Source organism: Chiroxiphia lanceolata, chromosome 25, assembly GCF_009829145.1.
Source record: "Chiroxiphia lanceolata isolate bChiLan1 chromosome 25, bChiLan1.pri, whole genome shotgun sequence".
Taxonomy (NCBI): Eukaryota; Metazoa; Chordata; class Aves; order Passeriformes; family Pipridae; genus Chiroxiphia; species Chiroxiphia lanceolata.
In genome coordinates, this window is record NC_045661.1 from 1,159,128 (window position 1) to 1,182,141 (window position 23,014).

A 23,014-nucleotide genomic window follows, 5' to 3' on the forward strand; every position below is an offset into this window, starting at 1 on the left:
CCTCCCGGACCCCCGCGATGCCCAAGGCCCGGCGGGCGCGGGGCTCCGGCCCTGCCCCGGCGCTGCCCTTGGCCGAGCAGATCCTGCAGGACGCGGCCCCGCGGGCCCGGGCGCGGGGGAAGCGCGGCGGGGCCGGCCGGGAGGAGGGGGAGGATGGCGGGGACGGGTTCGTGGACGCGCGGCTGTCCCGGCGCATCCTGGAGCAGGCGCGGCGGCAGCAGGAGGAGCTGGAGGCCGAGCACGGCCCCGGGGCGCCCGCAGCCCCCCGGCAGCGCAGCGCGGCCTTGGGTGAGACCCCCGAGCCCCCCGGGACCCCCCGGCACCCCCGGGGGTGCGCGGCCCCGGCTCAGCCCCCGGCGCTCCCCGCAGGTCCCGGCTCGGACTCGGAGGACGATGAGGAATGGCCCTCGCTGGAGAAGGCGGCGGCGGCGGGACGGGGCGGGGAGTACGGCGGGGAGGTGGAGGTGGACCCCGAGGACGAGAAGGCCATCGAGATGTTCATGAACAAGAACCCGCCGCTGAGGTGAGGAACCGCCGGGGAAGGGGCTGCACCGGGGCGGGGGCTGCTTCCCTGCACGGCCCCCAACTCACTCGTGCCCCATGTCAGCCCCCGACTCACCCCCTGTCAGCCCCCGATTCACACCCTGTCAGCCCCCAGTTCACCTTGTCCCCTGCCAGCTGCCCCCTGCCCCCTGCTCACCCCATCCCCTGTCAGTCCCACACAGCCCCTGGCTCACCCCCTGTCCCTTGTCAGACCCCAGCTCATCCCCATCTTGTGACAGTCCCCGACTCACCCTCGTCCCATGTCAGTCCCACACGACCCTCGACTCGCCCCCTGCCCCCTGTCAGCCCCCGACTCACCCCATCCCCTGCCAGCCCCTCCTGGCCCCCTGCTCACCCCGTCCCGTGCCGGCCCCAGGCGCACCCTGGCTGACATCATCATGGAGAAGCTCACGGAGAAGAAGACAGAGGTGGAGACGGCGCTGTCGGAGCTCTCGGGCTGCCCCATGCCCCAGCTGGATCCCCGTGTCCTGGAGGTCTACAGGGGGGTCAGGGAGGTGAGGCCGGAGCAGCTGAACCCACAGCCACCCCCCCTGAGGTGCTGAGGGAGGGGACAGCCCTGCTGGCAGTGCCCACAGCCATGGCCTGTATCCTTGTCTTTGAAGGTGCTGTCCAAATACAGGAGTGGGAAGCTCCCCAAGGCATTTAAAATCATTCCTGCCTTGTCCAACTGGGAGCAGATCCTCTACATCACAGAGCCAGAGGCGTGGACAGCTGCTGCCATGTACCAGGCCACCAGGTAAGGTCAGGTCACCTCAGGGAGCCTCTGTGAGCCCCTGACTCATTTTGCTTTTCCTTTCCATAGCTGGAATCAGATTTGCAGAACACCACCCTTTCCCTGTTCGGCCCCCTTTCCCCACCCCTCCATCTGTGCTTTGGTGTTCCCAGGATATTTTCATCCAACCTGAAGGAGAGGATGGCCCAGAGGTTCTACAACCTGGTGCTGCTGCCGCGGGTCCGGGACGACATCGCCGAGTACAAGCGGCTCAACTTCCACCTGTACATGGCTCTGAAGAAGGCCCTGTTCAAGCCAGCAGCCTGGTTCAAGGGTAGGGGCTCCTGCAGGGGCTGATCTGGGGCTCGTCTGGGTGCCTGGTGGGGTTTGCCTGACTCTCCCCTCCGCAGGGATCCTCCTGCCCCTGTGTGAGTCGGGCACGTGCACGCTGCGGGAGGCCGTCATCATCGGCAGCATTCTCACCAAGTGCTCCATCCCCGTCCTGCACTCCAGGTGAGGGGCTGGGGGGGTGTGTGGGGCAAAGCTTCTCCTTCAGGCACCCTGGGAAGCACCTTGGATCTATCCCTCAGCCTCTCCAGCCCCTTGGAGGTGGTGGGGGGGTCACTCAGCTCCCTCTGGGGTTGAGAGTCAAGGCTCAGCTTTGCGTCCGGGTGCCTGGTGCCCCGTGGCTCCAGCCCAGCCCCCCTGACCCTCTCCTTGGTCCCTGTGGCTCCTGCCTGGCCCCACTCCCTGCCTATGTTCCCTCTTCCATCCCCATGGCTCCGTCCTCTCTGACTCCTGTGCCCCCTCCTCGCTCCCTGTGGCTCCTGCCTGGCCCCCTCCTCTGTCCCTGTGGCTCCTGTCCCCCATGCCCCCAGCCCCTCTCTCCCTGTGCCCGCAGTGCAGCCATGCTGAAGCTGGCAGAGATGCAGTACAGCGGTGCCAACAGCATCTTCCTGCGCCTGCTCATCGACAAGAAGTACGCGCTGCCCTTCCGCGTGGTCGACGCCCTCGTGTTCCACTTCCTGGCCTTCCGCACGGACCAGCGGGTGCTGCCCGTGCTGTGGCACCAGAGCTTCCTGGCCTTCGCCCAGCGCTACAAGGAGGACCTGTCCTCGGAGCAGAAGGAGGCCCTGCTGGAGCTGCTCAAGTTCCACAGCCACCCGCAGATCTCGCCCGAGATCCGCAGGGAGCTCATGAACTCCAAGACGCGGGACGTGGAGGGGCAGGAGCCCGTGGCCATGGAGTGAGCAGGGCCAGGGAAAAGCTGCGGCCTCACCTGCTCCCGGGATGCTGCTGGATGCAGGAACATCCGTCCTGGATCCTCCTGCTCCGAGCGGTCACTGGGAATGGACTGTGCCCACGGGGCTGGACTGAGCTCCCTGTGCTGCTTGTCACAGGACAAGGCAGCCCCTGTCCCACCCAGGGTCCTGGTGCCACCAGCACTGAGTTTGGCTTGTTCCTGGACTGCAAAATAAAACCAGAGCCATGTTGGTCAGTCAGGGCTGGTTCTGCCCTGCAGCCACATCCCTGTGTGGTCCTGGACTGTCCCCGCCCCACCTGACCCGTCCCCTGTCCCTGTCCCCACCAGCCTCTGGAATGCTGGCCCCCTCCCTGCCCCAGGGATTTCCCCCCCACACTCACAGGGTTTATTTACCTCCTCTTGGCAAGGCTGGTGAAGCCATGGGGCCACTGTCCTCCCCTGCCCATCGAGGCCTCATGCCCAGCCTGCTCGTGGCACCTGCCCATGTGCCACCTTCACTGGAAAACCCAGGGGGGACGTTCCCCCGTGTCCCAAGAGGCTGCACTTACCTGGGAACCTCTCAGTGGGGCTGGGGGTGCCCTGCCTGCCCTCTCCCCGTTCCATCCTGGGAAACACAAGGCTGGAGCCCCCCCAAGGGATCCCCCAGGTGATGGGGGGCCCAGCCCAGTGCCATTGAGGGACAGGGATCTGAGCTCTGCTCTGAGAATCACACTCGACCCTCTCAGTCTTCTTTAAAATACTTTATTGCAACATCACAGGGTTCTCTGGCTCTCCCAGCAGCGGAGTGAACACCAAACCAGTTTACTCTTAAATTAAAATTCATTTATATATAAAAAACATTTCCTTTTGCACAGCCAGGCTCTGTCCCAGCCCTCCTGCTGGCAGGAGGCAGCGGCTCCGGGGCCCTTCTGGACAAGGCAGGCTCAGGGAGGAGCAGCAGCCCCACCTTTTTCTGCCTGATTTTTGTATCTAGTGGCATCCAAAGTGGGAAGATTTCTACCTCCTTTTCCACATCTCCCATGGGAGAACAACAGCCATGGAGCCACATGTCCAGAGGTCCCCAGGCAGCAGCATCTGCCTCCCATCCCTGCGGAGTCTCTGGCTTCTCCTGGTTAATACAATTCCACTCTGTAATGGTTCTCTCATAGAAAAGCAGCATTATTTTTAAAAAAAAACACTTTTTATAAAAAACTAACAGGATCAACAACAACAATACAAAAAAACGCAGTAATTGCTTTTCCAACTGAAGTGCGCAGCAAGTTTTCCACCCTCTCAGGGTACAGCTCGGATCCACGTGGATACACAACACAGCCCCCCCTCCTGGGTGTGATCTGAGATCCCTGCCCTGGGAAGGTGGAGATGCAGCCCAGACTATAGCAGCACATTCAAAGGTATTCCTTAAATCCTAGTCTGATGCCTAAGCTACCAAAGGACCAACCAGCTTCCAAGTGAGAGTCTCCCATTGCCCAGGGAGCCAGGGAAGGGGCGAAGGGGGAAGGCACTTTTTTGGGAGGAGAGGAGAGCAGCATCCAGGCCCCATAGCAAGGAATGCCACGTCCCCTCCCTCCCTATTTCCCAGCAGTTAATAAATTAAGCAGCCTCCGTGGGCCACCGAAATCCGAGGGGACAGCACCCAAACCTGCCCCCTCCCAAGGCCAGGACCCTCCTGCTGTCCACACAGACAGGGAGCACGTCCCCAAAAATCCCAAATCCAACAGCAATAACAAACAAGCCCCACAGTTCCCCTCCAAGCAGAAGCAGCCACACAACTCCCCCTGGAGCTGCAGGAATCTGGCACGAAGCAATGGGGACCGAGGGGCCACCGAGCAGCTGCTCCCTCCTGAAGGGAACCCTGTGGGTCCGGAGCCCCCCTGCCCAGGGGGCATATTGGGGAGTACCTCCCTGCTCCAGGACATGCAGGTCCCTCCCACGGCCCCACAGCCCCAGCTGGGGGAGGAGTTGGGGGCTGTGAGGGGTTTGGTCCCACAGGGCAGGTCGGGGCTCGCCGTCCATGATTTGTGGCCCACGTGGGGCTGGAAGTCACCGTAAACACCCCCGAGAGCCAGGGAAACACCAACAGAGAAACAACTCCAACTTCTTCTGGGGTCCTGCTCCCCTCCCCAGCATTCGGGGGCCCTGACACCACAAAACCAGTCGCTTCACCCCAAGCCACCCGAGCGGCTCCGAGGGCGGCTCCTGCTCCCCGCGGGCGGGAGGGATCCCCGTGGGCACGGGCTGGGCGGGGGGGATGCGGCGAGCTGGGGGTGCCCAGGGCGAGGGGCGGCTCTCGGGGCCGGGGGCTGGTCACAGGTTGACGTCGGTGACGTCCGTGGGGGTGCCCGTGGGTTGGCTGCCCCCGTACGCCGCCGCCTTGGCGCTGAACTCCTGCTGGCACTGGGATGCCTGCTTCAGGCTCTCGGCTAAGGCTGCCTCGATCTGCTCCTGGCAGGCCTTCAGGCAGTCCTGGGGAGAGGGAGAGAGAGAGACAAGAGGCTTCAGTTCTCTGCTCCTCGGAGGTGGGAGCCTTAGGAATCGCTCCGAGCAGCTGCTGGGCTGCATCTCCGACCCCCCGGAGCATCCAAACACACAGGACAAAGGAGCTTTTCTCCACCGAGGGGAATCTCCAGCTTCTCTGTGCTTTGGGCCCCTCCCCAGACGAAGCCCCACGCTCTGGTTGTCCTCTCCCCACCTCCCTGTTTGAGCACATTCTCCAGGAAGAAACATTGTGCCCATCAGAGCTTCCCAAAGCATCCAGCCTCACCTGGAAGCAGAGTGTGATTTCAGGATCATGGCAAGGGCAGAGCAGCTCTGCACAGGCTGGGATTGGCTTTTACAACCCAAACTTCCCAGATCCACAGTGGCCTGCAGCACACGGAGCCCATGGAGCCCCCCTGCCTCCCCAGACCCTTCAGCCCAGCTCTCCCAGAGCTCGGGGTGGTCCTGCAGCAGAGCTGGGCACAGGAATCCTGCTGGATGCCCTGGCTGATGGGCACTGCCTCACTCTGGGGGTCTCTGAGGCAGAGACCTCCCTGACCCAAAAGCCACCCATGTGTACCCACACCATCACACCCCAACACGCTGGGAGGACGATCCTGTGGCCACACAGCTTCTCACAAGGTTTCCTTCTCACCAGGTTTCCCGTGTTCCCCTGTGCATCTCCCCAGGGACCCACCCCAGCACTGGGGACACACCGGCCCTGCTCGCAGGGAGGCTCAGGGGGCTGCAGGCAGCACCACCACTCGTCACAAATGCAAATCCCACCGTGTATTTTCCCCCCACATGAACTGTAACCAGAGGAGGAAACTCCCACTCGGATGCCGGAGCCCCCTGGATGTGTCAGCGCCGGGCACAGCCCAGCCCGGGGAGCTCGGGGGCAGCTCACACCTCGGGGACATTGTCACACCCCGAAATCTCTTACCAGGAATCCGCCGGCGGTTCTTAGAAACCGACAGAGGATGTGGTGAGTGAAAATAGCAACGCCCAGCTCCCCCTGCCCGCTCCCCCAGCCCGGCTTCCCGTCAGCACAGCCTCCTCCTGCCAGCCAGGCTGGGAGCACCGGGGACAGGGCCACCAGCCCTGGGCTCTGTCACCACGGCCAGTCCACCCCCAGGCTCTCCATCTCCACTGCAAACCCATCCCCAGGTTCTCCATCCCACTGCAAACCCATCCCCGGGCTCTCCATTCCCACAGCCACCCAGCCCCAGGTTCTCCATCCCACTGCAAACCCATCCCCAGGTTCTCCATCCCACTGCAAACCCATCCCCGGGCTCTCCATTGGCAATTTTGGCAGAGATGCCAAAGCCAGCCTGGCCACACACTGCCAGGCTCCTGCTGGCCACGGAGCTGGCCCAGCCCTGCACCCCCAGCACTGCCCTGCTGGGCCTTGGCAGCTGCAGGAAGGGGGTCACCCTTCCAGCTGGAGCCAGGGGGGAAACTGAGTCACAGCCCGGGGACACCACAAGGCTCAGGGAGAAGCATCTGCACCAACAGACACAGGAGGCCACGGCCAGGGGCTCCACAGGGAGCCCTGCAAGGCTGTGGATACATCCTGGGATCCTCCAGGAGCTGCCATAATCCTGCCTGGGCAGGGGCTGTTTGCTGGGGGCACAGCAGATGCCCTGGGGAGGGAGGGAGGGAGGGTGGCAGGGCTGTGCCGGGCTCCATTTCGGTTCCCTCCCTGCTTCCCACCTGTTCCCCCCCAGCCCTGACCTGGAGCAGGTTGCAGCCCCTGCCCTGTGCCCGCAGCAGCTTGTGAGCAGGTGGCTGCACTGATTCTCCTGAAAACAAAACCATTCCATCGGCACAGGCGGCTCGGGAGCCTCCTGCCCGTCCTCCTGCCCGGACAAAGGCTCGTGGAACCCCCCAGCCCAGCCCAGCCCAGCCCAGCCCAGCCAGGGGACTGTAACCGACCCTGCAGCGGGAGGAGAGATCAAAGGGGGCCCTGGCAGAGGGAAAGCTCCCCATTGCTGCGGCAGGAGCAACCTGGGGAGCCCAACAGGATCCTCCTTCCCTTCTCCAAGGGCAGTGCAGGGCCTGGCAGATGCCCCCCTTCCCTCCCAGCCCTGGGCACCTGCAACCAGACACCGCAGAGGGGAGCAGATGCCGAGCCCGGAGCCTCCCTCTGCCCCTTCCCACCCCGTCAACCCGATCCTGCCAACACCTGCCCGTGCAGGGAACAGACGCTGCCCTTTGTGTGGCATTTCAAAGGCTGCCCAGCCCACCCTGCCCTGCCCAGGCAGGAGCCACTGCGGCCACGGGGCTGCCGGAGGCGGCTGTTTTAGGGACGCTCCCTCTTCCCCTGGCTCTCCTCAGACCAGGGTCAGCACCATCATTAACAGCCCAGTTGCAAAGACTCACAGAACAGTTTGGGTTGGAAGGGTCCTCTGGAGTCCACCCAGTCCCACCCCCCTGCCAAGGCAGGGTCACCTGGAGGTGACACAGGGATGTGTCCGGGTGGGTTTGGGACGTTTCCAGAGAGTTAGACTGCACACCTCCCCCATCCCAGCACTCTGCCACCTTCCATGGAAAAGTTCTTCCTCTCAGAAGGAGCGGCAGGAGAGGGAGGGCTCCCTGTGCCCACTCACCACGTCGGTGCCCGTGATCCCGGCCAGTAGCTCCGTCATGGCCTCGTCGCTCACGGAGAAGCTCAGCCCGTGGATGGCGGCCCCGATGCTGCCCGTGGCGATCATGGACGGGGGGTACATCACAAACGTGGAGTCTGCGGCAGCACAGGGACACGGGGGCAGAGAGGGGCCCTTAGTGAGCGTGCACGCGGCGTTTGGGACCGTGATTTCCCCGGGAAACTCGAGAGGGGCTGACAGAGGGGTCTCTGCAGCTTAGGAGGGAGAAACGGGGGTGAAGGAAAAGAAAACAGGCTGAGCAACAGCTCCACAGAGCAACAGCTCCACAGAGCAACAGCTCCACAGAGCAACAGCTCCAGAAGTGCTGAGATGAGGTGGCTCTAGAGGCTGAGGGAGAGGCTGAGAAAAGCTCGGATTCAGCCCCAGACACCCTCCCACAGGCACAGCAAGGGGCTGGCACGCAGTTCCGCTTTCCTGGCATCTCTCAGGCACCCAAGGCCATTATCCCACCTCGAATGGCTCTGACCGGGATGCAGGCAGGCACTCAGCTCCCCAAAAGGGCAGGGGAGAGCAGCCCTGGCGAGGCAGCACCCACCTGTGGCACACAGGGCGATGAAGGTCTGGGCGTGTTTCTTCACCAGCTCCACGTGTCCCGGGGGCAGCGGGAGGCGGTGCAGGATGTGGGGCAGGAAATCGTTGGCTATCACTGAGACCAGGTCCCACTTCAGCTTCTCCAGGACCAGAAGCTCCCAGTGCTGCAGAGGGAGGACAGACAGGGTGTTACAGAGGGGGACAGCTCAGCACAACCCGAGGGACAGGGGAGGGAACAGGGACTGTCCCCACTCTGTCCCCAGCCTGTGGCACAATTCCAGCTGCAGAGCTGGGAGCACAGCTCAGAAAAGGAAGCAATAAATGTGGTTTCTCCTTTCCAGGGAGCAGAGGAATCAGCCACTGACACCCCCTCTCTGGTCACACTGCTGCTGCAGCCCCCGAGGGAACACCAGGGCAGGGAGCAGCAGGCACAGCATTCCCACATCCCTTCTCCACTCCCCAGAGGACAGGCTGATGTCCAGGCTCCCAGAACAGTTCAGCCCAGGGTATCCCTGTTACAGCAAAGGCAACAGAGCTCAGGGGCTGGGAATGGGGGTCCCAGGCTGGGAATGCAGCATTTTGCATGAGAACTTCCCCTACTCATCCCACCCCTTCTCCACCAAGAGAGCCTTCAGCTGTGCTCAGCAGAGCAAGAGGCACTGAACAGCCACACCAGCTCCCACCTCTGCCACCAACATACAGCCAAGGGCAACTGATACTTCCCAGTGACTGCCAACATCTCCATCCCAGCTGAGGTGCCCCCTCCAGGCACCCACCAGGGACTTCTGTGGCATCTCCACAGGCCAGTCAGTGCTGGCTGTGAGCTGGGGAGCAGATGGTGGCAAGGCTGGGTGCCCTGCATGGGTTTGAGCTGGAGCTCTGGCTGCTCCAGGCACCTGCTGAGCCTCTCCTGGCTCTGCCAGCCCTGGCATCAGCCCTGGCATGGACACACAGTGCAGGGCAGCCCTGGAGCAGCCCTTGGCAGAGCCAGCACCCAGCCAGGGTGTGCACAAGGAACCTCAGCACAGAATTTGGGACCCCTGCCCTCAATTCCCTGCCCTGCCCTCAGTTCCAAGGTCTCCTGGTGTGACTGGAGCAGCAGCTGAATCCAGCTCAGAGGCCACACACGTTCTGTCCTCCTGGGCTGGGCAGCTTTGCTGTCACCTCTGGGTGTGACTGTGCCACTGACTCTCAGCAGAAGGGAACTGTGTCTTCCCAGGATCATTTTTCCCTTTCCATCCCAGCAGCACAGGCAGCCCACACCCTCTCTGCTGGTCCCAATTCCCCCACATCCCAAGACACAATGACCATCTCCAGCCCCACTTTCTCCCATCCTCTGGATCAGCAGCAAATGTGGCTTTGGCACTGAGGTCCAGGTATGTCAGAAAGGCCAGAGCTGAACTGGGATTTGTCTCAGGTGCCTCCATTTCAGGATCTCATACTGCCCAGCAGTTCAGGGTTCCACAGCCAGTGCTGCCCAGAGGTGCCACAGGGCTCCAGAACAGATGGATTTGAAGAAGTGAGATTTTTTTTTTCTCTAAGGTCAGATCTTCATTTTCTCCTTTCTTTGCAAACCCCCTCCTTCTCCTTACACAGCAAACCAGCTTTGAGTTGCCTAAATGAGCAGCATTGCTCAACCTGCTCCAAACCCCCTCCCTGAGGCCCCGCGTGCTGGTTGCCACTTCACAGCCTGCACTTTTCCACCCAGGAAGCAATTCTTCGCCTCCACAGGCTCCCACCTCCCATATGGATGGCCAGCCTGCCAGGCCTGCTGGAGTTTTCAGCCAAATCCAAAGGATAAAAGCAAGAAGAAACCTTGCAAAGAGCTCCAGAGCCTGAGGATCCCAGCACAGGTCACGGAGTGCCTGGTTAGAGGTGGGATTGGAGCAAAGGGGAGAGATCAGGCTTGGGAAAAGAAGGAAGCAGAGGTTTGGAATATCCTGAGTGGGAAGGGACCCATAAGGATCAAAGTGAGTGCTGGACACTGGTTAAATTGCAGCCACACAGGAAAGAGCCACTGGGAATGGAGAGCTCTGTGCCTGTCGCTCACCTGGAGCCTCCAAGGGCTCCAGAGGGTTGGGAGAGCTGGATGCCTCCTCCTGCATCAGCCCAGTTTCCTGGGAAGGGACACAGGACACAGCTGACACCTTTGGCAGTCACTGCCCTGAGCTGGGAGCCCAGCCCAGGCCCAGGGAGGTCAGGAGGACCTGGAAATCCCTCCTCACAACCAGCAAATCCCAAAGGGATCTCTGAGTCTGAGAGGGGAGCTCAGAGCAGAGGGGACACAGCCCAGCATCACTGCAGGCTCTTGCTCCTGCCTGTCCTCCTAGAGCTGCAACCCAACGTGTCACTGTGTGTCCCTGACACACACCACCCTCCTCCCTGGAGCAGCAGAGCCTGCTCCTGTTGGGATATTGTCCCAAGGAGAACATCCAGATCCAGGTGCAGCTCAGTCACGAGACCTCACCTGGGACATGGACTGATCCGGGCCAGCCTGTCCCTCTGCAAGGCACCACAGCAGCTCTTTTCCAGACACAGGTTCCTCAGCATCACCCCCAAGCCCCGGCTGTTCCAAGAGCCTGATCCCAGGGCCCCGCCGGCTCCAGGGACGGCAGCTGAAGGCGCCCGGCGCCAAGGACTGTCTCCAGCTCACAGGATTTAGCTCAGGGAAAGCCTCTCTCCTGCCAAACCACCCTGCTCCTCGCTTCTCTCCTGCTAACCCTGGGGACTGCCCGCCCTCAGATCCGTGTCAGAACCTCTGAATCACTTTATCTGTGGAAGGAGCAGAACAAAAGCAGCGAGGGACAGGACAGGCAGGTTTGCTGATGGAGCAAACATCCTCTTCCTGGCATTTTGTTTTGCACCTCGTTCAATCAGTCCCTGCCCGGGTAATGAAAGAGAGGAAGAAAAGTGGAAAATGTCCCTTTGTTTCTCCAGCCTGCAGAGTTCACCCTCCTCGTGGAAGGGGTGAAAGCTGCCAGCACTGCTCGTGGAGCATCCCAGCACTGGGAATGCATCAGATCCCCTTCTGCAAGACCACCCCTCAGGGCAGGGCTCTCAGTGCCTGGCCAGCATCTCAGGGGGTGGAAACCACAGAGCAGAGCTTCCCCTCTGCAAGTCCGATCCCTCCTGGCTGCATCCCAAAGCAGAGAGACAGGAAAGAAGGCAGGACAGCAGAATTCCCATTGCCTCCCCTGCTCGGAGCAGGTGAGCACAGTCCTGCAGCCAAACTGCCCCCTCAGACAGACCCGAGCCACAGGCAGGGACTGCCTGACTCCCCTCCCAGCTCTGCAAACTCCGTCTGGGATGTGCCAGTCCCGGCAGCTCCCCCTGCCAGGCAGTGACAGCCACATCAAGCTCTGCCCTCCCAACACCCACACACCCGCTGTGCCTGCAGGAGCCTGGAAATCCATCTGGGAGCAGAGCCCAGCCCCCTGAGCAGCAGGAGGGAAGGGAGCTGTGCTGGATTGTCCCTGCAGCTGAGAAGGGACCATGGGACACTGTCACAACCCCGGTGACACACTCGGTGCTCCTGAGGTGACTCACAGAGAGGGTGGAGAGAGCAGCCTGGCACCCACCCCCAGAGCAGCTACAGAAATGAGCAGCCTCCAAAGTCCATTTGCAAATGGGAAACGGGGTCTGATTCCATCCCCTGGGCACGTTCCAACCTGGATGTCAAGGCAAAGGGACCAACTCCAGAGGGAGAAATGGCCACGTCTGTCCCACCTGTGCCACAAGCAGAAGGGAAAGCAGGGAAACACCAGAGTGTCTTCTGGAAAACCACAAGTGAACATCCTTCTCTACCCAGCTCTTACTTCTCTTATTTTCACTCTTCATGGCCCTCAGGGCCACTGCTGCTCCCCTCATCATCTGCCTGGAGGCTCCATCCTCCTCAGGCTTTGCCAGGAAATTCCTGGCTGTTGGCAAAACTGACCTTTAGGTTGAAGATTTCCAAGACAAGCCAAGGTATTAGGAGCAAAGCAGGCAGATGGAGGTGACTTACAACTGCTCTCCCCAAGCAGCTGAACACCCTCTTGCACAGGCCAGAAAAGTCTTCATTAAAAGATAAAAAAAAAAGGGAAAAAAAAAAAAAGAAAAAAAGGAAAGGTAGGTCAGATAACGCCCCTGACGGAAATCCAACTTCCTCCAAATGGACAAGTCCCTCCTTGCATCATTTCCTTCTCCCTAGAATAACCTCCTCAAGAGTTTGTTTCAAGTGTGCCCCTTCTCAGCTGCTGAGCTGGTGCCAAGCATCCCAGCAGCAGAAGGAAGCAAACCTGCTGGGAATGTGAGCCAGCACCCCTGGAGTCCAGGATGGCAGCGATCCATGGGAAGAGGCCAGGATGCACCACTGTCCAAACCTTGATGAAGAAGCTCCCCTTCCCCTCCCCACCCTGGGAGGTTGTGAAAGAGCAGCAACATCCCCTGATTAGCACAGAGGGGGAAGAGCAGCCCCTGGGTGTTGTAATCCAGCACTAACTCCAGCAGGTCCCAAAGCCCAGATCCTTCACAGGTCCTCAGATGTTCCCTCCCCTCCCTCTCTGCAGTGAGGACAATGGGAGACTGGAGCAGGATGTGCTCCAAACAGGGTTAAAATCCATGGAAATCCAGCCTTGTGGTGGGCAGGGAAAGTTGACCACCAGGTGATGGACTGTGGAGCAGCTCCTGCCCAGAGATGTGCCAGTGCCTCAGGTCCCCTCTGGAAGGGCCAGGCTGGCTCCTGATGCCTCTGCTCAGCCCTTGGATGACCAGGAATGAACCCCTGCACTGTTGAGTGGGAAAGGGATTCTATTTGCCTGGAAAAGCTATCTTTGGCTAGCCCAAAAAAGGACTTCTGACCCTCAAAATGAAGCCATTTTCATCCACCTCAACTCCAAATTGATTCTGGAGCAGAGAGATCCAAGAGATCCGTGCCAGCCAGCCATCTGTGCCTCCTGAGAGTAACTCAGGATCCAGGGAGGGAGAACCCCAGGACTGAGACCTGAAGGATCAGCAGTGAAGAACAGGCATCAGACAGCACTTTCCTCCTCCAGCTCCACCCCAGGAGGAGGGAGAAGGGAAGATGAACATTGTGGTGCTGCCTGGCCACAGCTTCCTGCTGACAAACCTCGGGGGAAGAAATAAGAAAGACTCTGAGCAAGGAGGAATTAACACTGGAGTCTGAGAGGGAAGGAGAGTCTCCAGGGATGCTGCACATGCTCTGCCCACTCCCCACCTGCACCTCTCCACCCTCCTTTGGGAGGAGCCTGCTGCAAACAGGTCCCAAATTCAACTGGGAACAGCAAATCCTGCCCAAGAATTCACCAAATAAATCAAAATGAAATAGGACTGGGACCCACAGGATGCAGGCACCAGATGTCCACCCAGAACAATTCCCTGGAGCCCAAGGTCTGGGCTGCAGGAGTCACCAGAACTGGCTGTGACTCCCTCCTGTCTCAGGGATGTTGACAGGACTCAGCATCCAGGGAAGCAACAACTGCTACCCTTTCCTCTGTGCATTCCCACCCCTCCCCACGATTAATCACCCACCCGTGAGCGCTAATTGAGACAATCCCCACCCACAAATGACTACAGGGTCATGGAGGTGAGGGGATTTTCCCCAGCCTTTCACTGGCACTTGGAAAAACCATGTTCACAGCAGAGCTCCCCAGTTACCAGAACTGCCCTCGGTTCACACCTGAAAGTTTTGTGGGTTCACTCCCCACCTTGGGGACAAATCACACTCAGATCACCCCAGCCCAGCCCCAAAGAAACAGAGACACTTAATAAGGTGATGAGTAACCCTGAGAAATTCTCGGGGGCAAACGGTCCCCAGGGATGGTTCTCAGCCCAGGTGACCGTTTCCTCCCCGGGGCCCTGAGCCACCAGCACGGAAGGCCCCAAAAAAAGGGGCTCTCCAGTTTCCCCCTGCACTGGGGGAGTGGAAATTAAGGGGTTTGGATCTCTGAACTTTTATCAGACACGAAAACACTTTGCCTTTCAAAGCCTCAGAACTGAACTTCTGCCTGAGCGTGCAGGGTGACAGCTCAGGGTGACAGCCCAGAGTGACAGCTCAGGGGGACAGCCCAGAGTGACAGCTCAGGGGGACAGCCCAGAGTGACAGCTCAGGGGGACAGCCCAGGGCTGGGAACGAGCACTGCAGGCACAAGGGACTTCCTCTACGACCTGGAGGGGATGATTCTGCTCCCCACAACAGGGAAGGTGGAAAGGTCTCCACCAACAGGCACCACACCCTGCAGGACAAGGAGGAGAGAAGGCTGGAATGCAGGGGGAAGTGAGGGAATGGGAAGAAGATTAGGGACAGGGAGAAGAGAAGGCTGGAATGCAGGGGGAGGTGAGGGAATGGGAGGAAGAGCAGGGACAGGGAGGTAGGTGGGATGGCAGGCAGCAGGATGCAGAAGAGCTGGGGAGGAGGTAGAGGGTGGTTACCAGGAGCTGCTGAGGTGTGATGGAGTTGTCTGTGTAAATGCAGAGCTTCTCCACGGTCAGGGGCATGGTTTCTCTCAGTTTGGAGGCCAGCAGCATGCACACAGCCCCCAGAAGCTGCAGGCGATTCTTCTGCACGGGCACCGACGACAGGAACCGATCCACGTAATTCATGGCCAGGGGGAAAACCTCTTCCTCACACTTCTGCTCCTCACACACCTGGCAAAACCCAGTGGCAGAGACACAAAGTAAAGGCAGGGCTCCCCAGCCCCTGCCTGCACCGCAGCTCCAAAGCCTCTGGTGTTTCACACTTGCCAGGGCTCTGGAGGCCTGGGGTGAATGAGCTCCAGGTGTTAACCCTGGTGACATCCCTGGGGTTACACCAGCAAGGAGCTTCCCCAAGGCCTCAAGACTTCAGCTTCCTGGGGAAAGCAGCAGAACTCAGGTGCAGCTAGAAAGAGTGCACAAATGAGACCAAACTGGCCTGATTTGGCCCCGTTTCTGATCTCCCCTGCTGGAGATGTCTCCAGCCAGCTGGACAGCAAAGCTGCCACCTCCTGCCCTGTGGGGACTGGGGATCTCTGGAGAAAGTGAGCAGTTCCAGCATATCCCCAGCTGGAGACTTAACAGAGCAGGATCCACTGCTGGCAACTCCACCTCGAGTGCTCCAGAGACACGGGAAGAGTCAGTGGCAGCACCCAAATCAATGCTGGGTCCAAAAGTCCTCCTCCCTCAGCCACAGAATCCAGCAGCTCCAAATTTCAGCCCTCTGCCCTTATCTCCCAACAGTATCAAAACACTTGTCATATTTAACTTCCCTCTTTCAACACGACCATAAAAACATTGCGGTTTCTCCCCATTCTGCAGCAAACACCATCCTCCTCCCAGCCCCGGCTGCCCCAGCGCCGGCGACACCGCCACGGGTGTGACAACTGCCACTTGTCACCCGCCCGTCACCCCTTCAGGGCTTCACAGGGACAGGTCCCAAAGCAGCATTTATTTAACACCCTTCTCGGAAAAGGAATTGCAGAAATCAAATAACAGGAGAAAGGGGGGGAAAAAAAGCCCTTTAAAAAGCAAATGTTCGTTATTTCTTTTGACGGAGCTTCCCCGCAGCAGCCGCCGGGCTGGAGGACGGGGAAGCTCCATCCCGACCTCACCGGTCCTCTGCAAATCGTTCTTTATCGAGACTGTCCACTGCGACCACCTCATGCAGAGCCCTCTGAGATCCCCCCCCCCCCCGCCCCGAACTCCATCCTGCAGCGAGCCACACTCATTTTTAATTTGGGGAAGTAAATAGTAGCGTTATTATTTCCCCCTCTAACCAGGCACTTGCAGCCCCGAGCCCGAGGCTCTGACAACCCAGCTCTGCCCGGAGCTTTTGGGGGTCTCTCACCACAGGGGTGGGGTGAGCTGTGGGGGTTCAGGGGAGGGAGGGTCCTGCTCCTCCTGCACGGGGCGAACACATGTTTTAGCCTTTTAGCCCAGCCGGCGCTCACGGAGCAAAGCGCCTGCAAAAGGAGCAAAGCGCCTGCAAAAGGAGCAAAGCGCGCAGCCCCCGCGCTGCCCACCGGCATCACCCCCTGCCCTGAGCACAGACCTCCGGGCTGCCGTGTCCCCTGCCTTGTCCCCTGCACCCCTGACCCCTCCAGCACAGGCGGGCCGGGGGTCCTGCCCTGCGCTCCCGCCGCCGGGGCAGGAGCAGCGCCGGTGTCCGCGCAGGGGGAGCGGGGCGGCGGCGCGTCCCGTACCTCCAGCATCCAGACGGCCAACATCCTCCGCATGTAGGGCTGGATGTCCCGCTGCACGCACTGGAAGTAGGACACGCGGGGGCTGTACCGCTCCTCCAGGCTCAGCAGGTTCTGCAGCACCCGCCGGTCCCCCAGGAGCTGCGGGTCGCGCCCCGCGCGGGGCACGCGGGACACGGACTCCACGCACAGCAGCTCCATGGGCGGCGGGGAGGCCGGGATGGAGGCGGCAGGGGCGGACGGACACGGGGACGGAGGGGCAGGAAGAGGGACAGACAAGGGGACGGAGGGGCAGGCGGGGGGAAGGAAGGACAGACGGACGGACGGACGGACAGGGGGCTGGAGGGACAGGCAGGGGAACGGAGGGACGGACACGGGGACGGACGCACAGGGGGCTGGAGGGGCAGGGACGGGAGGGCGGGGGGCTGGCGGTGCGGGACAGCCGGACGGACGGAGGGAGGGAGGGAAGGAGGGACAGGCGGACGGAGGGACGGACGGAGCGGCCGCGGCCGCGCTCCCCGGACTGGCCGCGCTCCCCGGGCGGCCCCGCCGAACTCGGGGCTCCGCCGTGCGCTGGGGGGCGGGGCCAGCGCCCGCCTCGGCCAATCCGCGGCCGGGACGGCCGAACCCCGAGCGCTGAGGGGCGGGGCCAGCTCAAGGCCCAGCCAATCCGCACCGAGTGCAAGCGGTGGCCACGCCCACGGGGGCGGGGCCCGGAGCGGGCCGGCGGGACCGGAGCACGTGGGGGCGCGGGCGGCGCTGCCATATTGGGGGGGGACACGGGGGGACCCGGGACCCCCCAGCCCGGGGCTCCCCCAGCCACCGCACATTCCCTCCGCACCCCTCTGCTTCCGGCCAGCCTGCTGTCAACCCCGCGACACGTTTCCAAGAGTGTGTTTTTTTCAGCGTTTAAGTCCTATAACTTTTTCTTTCTTTTTTTTTTTTTTTTTTTTTTTGGAGTGTCTCAGCGAAGTTTTTCAAGGCTGTGGAAATAATCAGCTGTGCGCAGGCTTGGAGCCTGCTTGCTTTCCATAATTTCCCCTAGTGCGGCTCCATGGGAGATAACAACCGCGGGGGCTGCAGAGATAAGGCTTTGTCAGCCCTGGCTGGTTCTTCCGAATAATTAGCAATTGTTTGGGAACACCTTTCAGAAGTTCACTGTCTGGCTGCTTACTTTAGGAATTTCAAAGGAATTTCAAAGTCTTTCGGTTAATTTTGCACGGTGACTTCCCCAGCACAGGACTTGCTCTGATACCTGAGGCTGCTTCTCCTTGATCCACTGGAATTGCTTACTGGTCTGGGAAGCTGCAGACTGGTCTGGGAAGCTGTAACTGGCCCCACTGCTCTCTGATGTTTGTCTCTGGCTACAGGAGCTGCAATGTCTTGACTTGGCTACCGAGAAAACAGTATAAAATGCACAACAGTCTAACTGGAAGGGGGGTGAACTGCCTTCAAACTTGCACATTAAAAGCTCCCCCCTGAGTTGAGAGAATTGGCCCAGAAGGTCCATTTCTACTGAGTTTCCAATGCCAGTTGGAGGCCCCTGTGCCCCAGGGGTGACCTGACCATCCCCTCAGCCCCGTGCTGGGATGTGGCGTTTGCAGGACCGGGTGGGACCAAACGATTCTAATCACAAATGGGAGAGGTGAGAAATACCTTCCAGAGCACCCTCATCTCTTGGTAGATGAAATCAGCCCAGTCTGCCTGCCTTGCACTCCTGGAATCACTGCCCAGGGCAGTACTGGCAGGATGAGATGGGGACACAGGGGAGTGGACAGAGACAACCCCAAATTTATCTCTCACAGCAATACCCCCCATCTGCACTCCTGGGGAGGACCCACTCCACACAAAACTCTGTTCTGAAGGGAACAGAGCAATGGAAGTCGTATCCAAAATCCTGCATCCCAAAAGGATGCAGGGCCACCCAAAGGGGACTCAGCTGGACACCTCTGACCAGCCCTGCTGGAATATTCCTCTGTAAATACACTCACGTGCATTTTTAGGCAAAGGAACAAAGAACCAAAGGAGGGATGTGCCACAACAGCTACTCCCCCACCCCTAAAGTCACTTCTACACGTGCCATTTTGACACATTCAGTATTCTCTTGTCATCTGAAGAGTCTTTTAATGATGAACAAACACACAAAGTTAATAAGCCTCTAAGTAAGACAAGACCCAAGTCTTTGTTCTCCCTGCTCAGGATTGTTTTGGTTGTTGAAAATGAAAAGCATCTTTTTGATCAGAGGTTTAGAGGTTCAGAATCCTCCTCATGACAGTGAACACAGAGGTCACACACCCTGGAATCACACCCTGGAATCCCACAGTCCTCCCCTGGGCAGGTGGCTTTAATTTACTGCAATTCCTGTGATACACTGCAAACTTTTAGTGATGTCGTGGCATTGATTTGTGTTGCTGAAGGCCCCGAGAAGCCCATGGTGATGCAGGACTAGAGAAGAGAAAGGGGCAGAGAATTACATCAATCCCACTGCCTTAAAATGGAAAAGGGGGATTTTTGTAGGTGAGATCAGATTCCCTTTTCCCGACTAACTTCCTCTCACCTTACAAATAAATCTTCCCATGGTGTGGGCAAGAAATATTTGAGGAATCTATGGGAGAGAGTTGTGTGGATCAGTCAGCTGGTTTTAATCCGGGGTGACCCCCCCACCCTCTCCTTGTGAGCAGCGTCCCCCCTTCGAGCAGGGGAAGGGAAGGGCCTCACGTCCCACATTTTTAGTAAAAATAGCAGCTCTTTTCTTTAGTCAGGCAAAGGGAAACCACAGCACTGGGTTCTTGGTCCTTCTGGTTTCTGGGCTGCGTCTTCTGAAATTGAAAGTTTCGGGCCCTTTCCCAGACTTCCTGGGCTCCCTCCTGTTCCCAGTGTCTGCCCGAGGGGCAGGAACTGGGCTCGGGGGCTGCCGGGGGCCCGTCGGGCACCGGGGGCAAAGTGAACATTGCACAAGCCAGTGTTCCTTCCACATGATGACTTGGCAAAAGCGGTGCCTCTGCAAGCCACACTATCAGGCTGGAAAGGCAAATTACAGACTGCAGGCATCCTAAAAAGCCCACTGTGTGGGTGTGTGGAGGGAAGGAGGGAAAATTCCAGGAAAACCAAATTTTGGTCGCTGCTGTCCATAGATAGTCGACTTCCTGGGGCTTGGGCAAGAGCACAGCAACATTAAAAAAGGAAATTCCTTCAGAGTAAGAATTAAAAAACCTGCTGGCCTCCAGACTTCCAGGAGCTCGACCCAGCGCTGCTGTTCCTGCTGAATCATAAAACTGGGATCATTGTTTTTTTGGTAAATTGATGATAAATTGGAAAGTTGCCAAGAGCTGGAGCTTTTAAAGGGCAACACAGATGCGGGTTTGATTCTGATGGCAGCTGGTGTCACACGTGGGCTTGGATGGAGGCTAATCCCATTTATCCATGTCACTTTGCATCATGGAATCACTGAGGTAGGAAAAGACCTCCAGGATTGAGTCCAATCTCTGCCCAATCCCCACCTTGTCCCCCAGCCCAGAGCATTGAGTGGCACGTCCAGTCCTTCCTTGGACACCTCCAGGGGTGGGGACTCCAAACCTCCCTGGGCAGCCCCTTCCAGTGCCTGACCACCCTTTCCAGGGAGAAATTCCTCCTGATGTCCAACCTGACCCTCCCCTGGCACAGCTTGAGGCTGTTTCCTCCCCTCCTGTCCCTTGTTCCCTTGAGCAGAGCCCGACCCCCCCCGGCTCCCCCCTCCTGTCAGGGGGTTGCAGAGCCAGAAGGTCCCCCCTGAGCCTCCTTTTCTCCAGGCTGAGCCCCCCCAGTTCCCTCAGTTCTGCTGCTCCAGCCCCTTCCCAGCTCCGTTCCCTTCCCTGGACACGCTCCAGCCCCTCCATGTCTCTCTTGCAGTGAGTGGCCAGAACTGGACCCAGCCCTGGCTCCAAAGACTGTCACAAACCCCATCAGCACCTTTTCTCCCCTGGTTTCTATCTCTTATATTTCATATCCACCATCTGTCCAACTCTGACCTTCTCAGAGCTGAACCCTGCTCTTCCTCGCTCGTACCCCGAGCAGGGTGTCACCAGTGACACCAAACTGAAACTGCTCCTCAGACGGGAGGGACTTACAAGCCAAGTCCAATGAGCAAATCACTCCGTCCTCTGCTGCAGGAAATCCCCCCCAGCAAATGCAAACCTGGCACCGTTCTGTGCCCGGCTCAGAAAGAGCTGAAGGCAGCGTTTCACACTTTCAGGTGTGAGGACCTCAAAGCACAAACCTTCTAACCTGCCGTGGTTTACAGGCAGCTTTCCCTAAGCAGGGAGGCGGTGCAGCTATTCCCGGCTGGAACAGCCGTGGCACAGGGGGCTGGGGGCGGTTTGGTGTCACCTCCTGGTGCAGGAGATGGCCCAGTTCATGGTGCATCACACACAGAGTGCTGGTGAGCAAGGGGGAACGGCCTTAAGCTGGAGGAGGGCAGGTTTGAATTGGATATTGGGATGGAATCCTTCCCAGTGAGGGTGGGGAGGCCCTGGCACAGGTTGCCCAGAGAAGCTGTGGCTGCCCCATCCCTGGGAATGTCCAAGGCCAGGTTGGACAGGGCTTGGAGCAACCTGGGCTGGTGGAAGGTGTCCCTGCCCGTGGCAGGGGGTGGCACTGGATGATCTTTGGTCTTCCCAAGCCAAACCATTCCATGAGGAAGGGCCAGGAGGAGCAGCTGAGGCCGGGACACCGCAGGGGTTCAGCACGTTGGCCCATCCAGGAGTTTGTTCCCGTGCTCAGTGCTCAGGAATCCCAGCCCCCAGGCACAGGGAGCTGAGGCATCTTCCCCACTCATCCAGCCATTCCCTGCTCCAGTGGGCTGGAAAGCCAAGGATTTCCATGGCTCTCAAGCTGCTGACTCCCCACCAGAGCTGGGTCTGTCTCCTTCTCATCCCTCAGACATCCTTAACGGAACAAAAACGCTTCCACTGAATCAAAGGGAGGGTTGGTTGAGCACAAGTGGAACATCTGACCCAGGGGACGTGTTTCCCAATGTCTTTCCCTGAAAGGGAGGCTATTGAGTCCAGCTCATTAGCTCAGAGTGATGTCATCGAATGCTGAATCCCAGCAATCCCAGATATGTCCCGTACTGGCATCCATGAGGATCCTGCAGGATAAAGCTTGCTGCTTCCAAGCTTTTGTATTCCAAAATACAGCTTTTTCATTGACTTAAATCCACTTATTAGAGCAGGTTTGGGCCCAATTTGGAGGAATTTTCTATTTAAATAAAAGTGTGACTGTTGCTGCTCTTTGGGTTCACACTCTATCCCTCACTCCTGCATCCAACCGTGCCCATTCCTGGGGTGTATATCCATTTAATCATGAGTTCCTTAACCAGGATCATATCATAGGAAAGGAACAGTCGGATGTAGGGAAGCCTTTTGCTGAGGTGGCTTCCAGAACAGAGCAAAGAAGTGATGGGAAAGGTATTAAATAGGTGAAAAGAGACATTTGTAAACATGGACTGAGCAAGAGACTCGCTACGTCTTTTGGCCAATCATTTAGGAGAAAATTCCTAATTTTTTTAGGAAATTTCTAAGTAAAATTTAGAAAATGTCTAATTAAAGTCATGGCCATGGCTTTGGAGGGTCTCAGTTTTGGAGCAGCTGGGCCAGATGTGAGTCCAGTGGAGCCCCAGTTCAGCTCAGCTAACAGTTCAGGCCAGAGGAGATTTCAGTGTCATTTCACCTGACTTTTTATGAAAAGCACTTGAAAAAGTTTGTCATTTTAGCAGCTGGGTTTTTTTGCCTTAGTTCCCTTTTCCTGATGAAATCTAAAATTCAGTCGCATTTTCATTGACTCAAACTCGTAACCAGAGTGAGCCATCCCCAGGTGAATGTTTGGTTTTGCTCCCAAATCAGCATTTTAGAAACCAGCCAAACTCAGGTTCTTCTTCTGGGGAAGACAGAAAGAAAGAAAGACCATAGGAAAAAAAAAATGCAAAGCTGAAACCAATGAATTTCATAAAGCAAACTGGGCCTGGAAAGCCCCCAGCTGGGATATATTTAGGTCATTTCAGGGGATTATCTGTGGTCACCAATTATGCAAATTGCTAAAAAACACTGCCCTGACACATTTTACACACGAAATACATCTTTTTACAACACCCTTCCCTTGTCCATCCTTCCTGCCCGTTCCTGCCCTGCCCTGATCTCGCTGCCTCTGCCTGGGCGGGACATGAGATGCCTTTGGGTTTTTCTAAGAATTTGGGGTTGCAGGTTATTTTCCATTTGATGTGGCGGCTCCGGTGCCGGGCAGGGAGGCACAGCCAGCTCCAGGCTCCCCAGCACAGCAGCAGAAAGGGAATTTCCCGTGGATAGACTGGAGAAAGGATCAGGGAAGGGCTGAGGAAGGGGGTCTGGCCCAGCTGGGACAAGGGGAAAGGAAAATCCTTGGAAGCTGGGCTTGGTGTTCCTGCTGGATGTTGGGTCTGCTGTGGGATGGGGCAGCACCCATGGCCTGTGTCCCAGCTGATCCCTGCATGGGAGCATCCAGCCACGTTTTCCAGGAGGTCACAAAGGAAAACTGGCAGGAAAATCACGGCAGCAGGGCTGGATCAGCCTGAGGAAAGGGAGTGTGATGGACTGAGAGGATTGTTCCCTCTGGAAGG

The 23,014-nt window shown here is 58.6% G+C and overlaps 2 protein-coding genes across 3 annotated transcripts in view; one reads left to right on the top strand and one right to left on the bottom strand.

The window, feature by feature from the left end:
- The first annotated feature begins 2 nt into the window (after positions 1–2).
- Positions 3–2,803, top strand: BYSL (bystin like). Its single transcript, XM_032710621.1, has 7 exons — positions 3–288; positions 370–523; positions 920–1,058; positions 1,167–1,300; positions 1,450–1,610; positions 1,687–1,789; positions 2,178–2,803. Exons 1-7 carry the CDS (start codon positions 18–20, stop codon positions 2,524–2,526), a joined length of 1,311 nt encoding a protein of 436 aa, XP_032566512.1. The 5' UTR covers positions 3–17; the 3' UTR covers positions 2,527–2,803.
- A 462-nt stretch (positions 2,804–3,265) lies between these two features.
- Positions 3,266–23,014, bottom strand: part of CCND3 (cyclin D3) — a 38,060-nt gene continuing 18,311 nt past the window's right edge. Inside the window, exons 1-5 of one of the 2 annotated variants that reach the window (XM_032710623.1) lie at positions 16,390–16,942; positions 14,642–14,857; positions 8,217–8,376; positions 7,625–7,758; positions 3,266–5,003 (exon numbers count right to left, since the gene is read on the bottom strand). In XM_032710623.1, coding sequence (XP_032566514.1) covers positions 4,845–5,003; positions 7,625–7,758; positions 8,217–8,376; positions 14,642–14,857; positions 16,390–16,587 — 867 coding nt within the window. In that variant the 5' untranslated portion in view covers positions 16,588–16,942 and the 3' untranslated portion in view covers positions 3,266–4,844. Of the gene's footprint in view, positions 5,004–7,624; positions 7,759–8,216; positions 8,377–14,641; positions 14,858–16,389; positions 16,943–23,014 lie in introns of those variants that run through there. The other variant, XM_032710624.1, reaches the window with a different exon arrangement.

Excerpts from the sequence above, each read along its gene's own strand:
- BYSL (XM_032710621.1), top strand. The coding sequence starts at position 18 with ATGCCCAAGGCCCGGCGGGCGCGGGGCTCCGGCCCTGCCCCGGCGCTG. Across the intron at positions 289-369 it reads GCAGCGCAGCGCGGCCTTGG|GTCCCGGCTCGGACTCGGAG; the intron begins GTGAGACCCCCG and ends CGCTCCCCGCAG. Across the intron at positions 524-919 it reads AACAAGAACCCGCCGCTGAG|GCGCACCCTGGCTGACATCA; the intron begins GTGAGGAACCGC and ends TGCCGGCCCCAG.